Here is a 5443-nt window from a genome sequence, read left to right as displayed (position 1 = left end):
CAGTTTTGGCTAGGTTTAGATGGATCTTGTCCCAGTATTTCTAGTCTAGCTTAGAGGCTATTTTCAGACATAGTTAGATTCAGTTTAGTATTGAGTTAATATTTCTTTTGTATTAAACTCATTATTTTCAAATATCTCAGTTGTAGAACATGGGTATTCCCCATCTTTTCATTTTAAGTATGATTTAGCTTCCACAATAGTTTATTATCTTTAGTAAGCTCATGATCATGTCAGCAGGGTTAGCTTGGGATCACTTGTGGTCCTAGGTTCTGTGTCCGCGTCTCGGGGGTAGCTCGGGGCGTGACACCCAAGTTTGAGTTGTTTATGGAAACAAGTTTTTCAAAGGTAATTAATTCAATACAACATTCTTAATTAATTAGTTTAATCATGCGATACAACTTTAATATGTTTATCGTCATTAATTAATTGTTTTTTTTAGATTGAATATTCCAACATTCAACCAATTCATGAGGAAATAACATCACTTGGGTTACCAGATAACAATTATGTACCTCCAAACCCACCAGTTTCATCAATTCCAGATAATGATGATGTGCATCCGGAGGAGGTTCCTGGTTTTGAAGACTTCACAACAAAACCTCCAGATATTCTGTTAAAGAGAACATCAATAGGTGCTAATGTAGGAACAACCCCACCAAAACGCAAGAGAATAAAGGTTGTACATCCACATAAGTATGATCTATCAAGACTTTCAAAACCACATAAGGAACCAGATCAGCAACCAGATCATTCATTCCAAAGTCCAGAACTATAACAAAAAAAATCTTAGGTTGGGCAGTTCAAAAATTGATGATTTGAAGAAGTTCATTAAGTCTTATGTAAGTAATCAAGTAATTTAAACTCTTATATGTTTTACTGTTACTATTTATTATATGTTAATTTTGATTATAGGTTGACAAAAATTTGGAGATCTTGATAGTAAAGTTGAAGCTCTTGAGGCATTAATAAAGAGTAACCATTTAGAATTGTTGAAAGTTGTTGCTGCAAGAGGAAATAAATCCGAGAAGGTGATATTTTGATTTTTTTTAATTCTTTCTGATTTTTTAAGTGATGTTGATTTTTCTAAAAAAATTGAAGGATACGTGAGGAGTCTCATCTCCACACATGATGGATGATTTAGTGATGTTTATACTAAAACTCCTGCTCAACGTAACAGGATGTCTTCTAAGGTTTTGCAGTCTCCCTATGTGCATTCGTTTGAATCAACTAATAAGGGCAACGACAAAATATACGATCATATCTGTCAATTTACTCCATTTAATGATTGCCGAATCACATCTCAAGTATCACCGGGTTTAATGCAAGAGTTTTAGATTGGATTCAATAGGGACTCCTTAAATCACACGCCAATAAGTAAGTTTTTATTAATAAAGTTTCTTTATGAAATCATTTTTTAAGTGATTTAATTTTGAATTAATTTTTTTTATTGTACGAAACCTGATGATGATAAATATAGAGGCAAATCTGCTAAATTTGAGTTTGATTACATGGATTTTGTTGTCGCACTTCCAGTTGACAAGAACTGGTTTTATACTATGTCACATTCAATGAAATGTTGGACTGATGAGGTACATTATGCATTTAAATTATTTAAATAATACAATTTATAGATTGTTCATATTATTTAGACATCTACTTACAAATTTATTTATATCCGTTATTCAATCTATATTTATTTTTCAAAGTGTGCAGATTTGTCATATTGTGTTGTTTTATATATGTAACAACATCTAGATATAATTTTTTACTATCTACGGAAGAAGTCAAAATCAAGAGGAGTGGATCAATACAGATACACTACGATCAACTGCTTGTTTAAGTCATACATCAACATTGTATATAATAGATATTATTGTGCTCCTGCTGATGAATTTCTGACTACACAACAACATATTGGCCGTGGTGTTGGTATAGATGGTTATGAAAGGTCTATAAAAGACATCATTAATGGATTTTTGATACCTCCTTCGTTACCTTGACATCTAGTTGATGAGGTTTATGTTCCTGTTAATTGTGGCAAAGATTTTCATCGGGTGTTGGCTGTGGTTGTTTTGAAGAAAAGGTTAGTACATGTGTATGACTCATCTGGTGGGTCAAGGAAAATAGTACCTTCTGAAGAGATTAATCAGTTGTCTGTAATGCTTCCAAACTATCTACATGATAACGACTTTTTTGATAAAATGGATAGAATTGTTATCATTGGAGGCGTACAAAGACAAGTAAACAGGTGAACTGTTGGGTCCTCAACATTCATTTACAGTTGAATATGCGCAAGAGATTATGCAATAACAAAGCGATAGCCTGTAAGTATTTGTGAATCAATTTTGTTTGTTTGATAAAATGTTATTTTTTAGATTTCCTTTACATTCAAATGCTTTTAAATGTATCTTCATTTTTTTTCCAGTGATTGTGGACTGTTCGTAGCTGCTTATGAAGAATATTTGAGCGATGAAATCAAAATTCAATCTGTTGGACATCAGAGTGACTATCTTCACAACAGATACAGAACATTATTATGGAAGTATGTCATGGAAAAATTCAAGGCTGGATATGTTAGTCATAGCGATTATCCAACAAGGCCAAAGGACGGGTTTTCTAAACAGGCAGAAGATGCATTGGTTGATGTTGATTAGTTAGGTTTATATTATTCTTGAACTATTATTGGAACGGAATATTTGGTATTTCAACTTCTATTTTTCGTTCAATATTACTAAGCATTTTCTAGTTTTAATAATTTATCTTCTCAAATAGTTGATGATACTATATTAAATTTTTTAACAATATAACTGTTAAGTATTTTTTTTTTATTATGACACAAAATGACACATAATTATTTAGTTAAAATTTATTAATTATTTGGTAAATAATAATATATGATACTATATTATAATCAGATACAAAGTAACAATAGAATTATTACAAATATGATTCTTATTTTAGTATCAAAAAATAAAATAAGTATATCTTTATTAAATAATGCAAATTATTGTGTTCATCATATTTAGTATCATTCAAGAGTTTGAATAATATACTTATATATATACATTTAGTGTAGTTTATATTTTTGTCAACTGTTTGAATTCAATTATATTAGTTAATTAACAGTGCATATAATTAATTTTTGTAAAAGTTAGTTCTACAAAATAACATACGATACCATATAAAGTATGTTCATAATATAACTGATAATTAATTTACACGCTTGTTATTAGTTTATTTAATTACACGATACTAAATAATTTATACAAGTAATATATACAAAATAAATGATGATACCATAATAAATTATTTTCAGAGTATATCTGATACTATTTTTACACAATTATACTAGTTTATACAAAATAAGTTACTCCAAAATGTCGTATTTTTCGTGCAAATCAAAATGTATGATACTATATTATAATTAGATACACAAAACATATAATATGTCACGTGTTAGCAACATAAAAAAATCAATTTGTATAGCTTTATTAATTCATACCACATTCTGAACATAATATATTTAGTATCGTTAAGAATTACATATCATATAATAAGCTATAAATATTTGATATCAATTATTGTTTTGAATGGGATAACAAATTTTTGTTATCAGATCCATTATACGTTTACCATTTTATGTAATTGAGATTACACAAGTTATAAATTTTTATAAATTTGTAAATGTCTTTGCACATAATATAATACAGTTAAAATTTGATATATTTAGTATCAAATCAAATTTTGAAGCTTAAATCATTCACATGCTATTAATCACATCAAATAAAAAAATATTCACATATTATTAGCAAATTAAAAATATCCAGAAACATTATTACACATCAAAGATACTAAAAAAATATAAATCAAGAATCTTTTGGAAAGAAGGTACATGTTCTTTTATTATGACCTTCTTGACCACAACGTCCACAACAATTCGTTTTTGTTGTTATCTTTTCATCTGAATTTTTCTTTCTCTTTTTTCTTGGTGTCCCAAGCATCATTTTGTATCTAAGTGACAAGACCACTTCTTCCTAAACAGAGTCCGGAGCATTCCATTCTCTTTTGTCTGGCATTAATTCTATTGAAATTGCATAAGTATTTGTTAATGCATCGTGTTTATAATAATCAGAGCACTAGGGGTGTACATATGTTATATTCTTCTTCTTCAAGACGGCTATTGCATGTGGACAGGTATCTCGTCATGTTGAAATCTTTCACGTGAACAAGTTTTCCTCTCAAGACAAACAATGTATCTAATCCCACCTTCATACACTGAAAAAATAAACTCAGAAGATGCAACAACCTGCTATTTTTTAAAAAATAGAGACAATCAACAAGTTTTTTTTTTCATTTTTGTTTAACAATAAAATAATAAATACAAAGCAAGTATGTACCTTCATTTTTGCACTTTTTGGTGCGTTTAAAATCAATATTTCTTCAAATCTTCTGCCAAATGTTTCTTTTGTATAAGAAACTATGTCTCTATTTTTGCAATTCCAAGAACCAAATAGAATTCTAACTACCTCCGAAAAATCTATAATAGGTAGTTGTCGTGCATCAACAAGGCAACCATTGATACATTCAGCTATATTTGAAGTCATCATTCTCCCACGGTTTACTGTTGCGTGAGACCTAGACCACCTTTCATACCCAGCATCTTGAAGATACTTTTTTACTCTTCCATCTATTTTATCCAATTTAGCCATCAATTTTTCAAAATCATCTTTTCTATAAGACTTAGCCATTGAATAAAATAGATCACTTAGAATGTCCTGCTTCTCCTAAAGTTTGAACACACATTTTTCCAGAGGTGCCATATGTATGCAAAATGAGGAACAGTTGGATAAACAATACTCACACCTTTCTTTATGCTTTCATTTCTGTCAGATATAACACACATTTTTTTTCTCTCACTAAATGCATTCTTAAATTGTTGAAAGAACCATGTCCATGAACAATCATTTTTTGTGTCAACAATTCCGTACGCCAAAGGCAATATGCATCCTTAATATATAAACACAAAACAACATATACTAAATAACTACTTAATATTAGAAAATAATAAAATAAATTCATAAACAACATGTCATACCTGCTCCATCGAGTGTACTAGCAGACACAAATGTACCTCGATAAGATCCACTAAGATGTGAAGCATCAACAACAACAACTGGCCTACAGAACTCAAATCCTCTCATCATTGGCCTTAAATATATGAAAAGATATATAAATTCGTTGTATTCAGACTTATGCATCCTTGTGCATGAATTTGATACATAGTTTCAAGCATATATATGTATCTTGGCATGCTTATGTATCCATCAACAGGTTTACCTCTTATAAGTTTCAATGCACGTTCTTTTGCGCGCCGTGCTTGTTGATAAGAAATCTCAACGCCATACATTTTTCTGATATCATCAATTATATCACTCGGAGTATG

The 5443-nt window shown here is 29.8% G+C and overlaps 1 protein-coding gene across 1 annotated transcript; it reads right to left on the bottom strand.

The window, feature by feature from the left end:
* Positions 1-3860: 3860 nt before the first annotated feature.
* On the bottom strand, positions 3861-4930 carry LOC114076385. The gene is made up of 2 exons (XM_027915313.1): positions 4398-4930; positions 3861-4306 (listed from the first exon to the last, which is right to left on the bottom strand). Exons 1-2 carry the CDS (start codon positions 4746-4748, stop codon positions 4178-4180), a joined length of 480 nt encoding a protein of 159 aa, XP_027771114.1. The 5' UTR covers positions 4749-4930; the 3' UTR covers positions 3861-4177.
* Positions 4931-5443: the final 513 nt, after the last annotated feature.

This window comes from Solanum pennellii, chromosome 3 (assembly GCF_001406875.1).
Source record: "Solanum pennellii chromosome 3, SPENNV200".
Taxonomy (NCBI): Eukaryota; Viridiplantae; Streptophyta; class Magnoliopsida; order Solanales; family Solanaceae; genus Solanum; species Solanum pennellii.
Note: the sequence above shows the minus strand (reverse complement) of the source record. Positions and strands in the feature narration are given on the sequence as shown.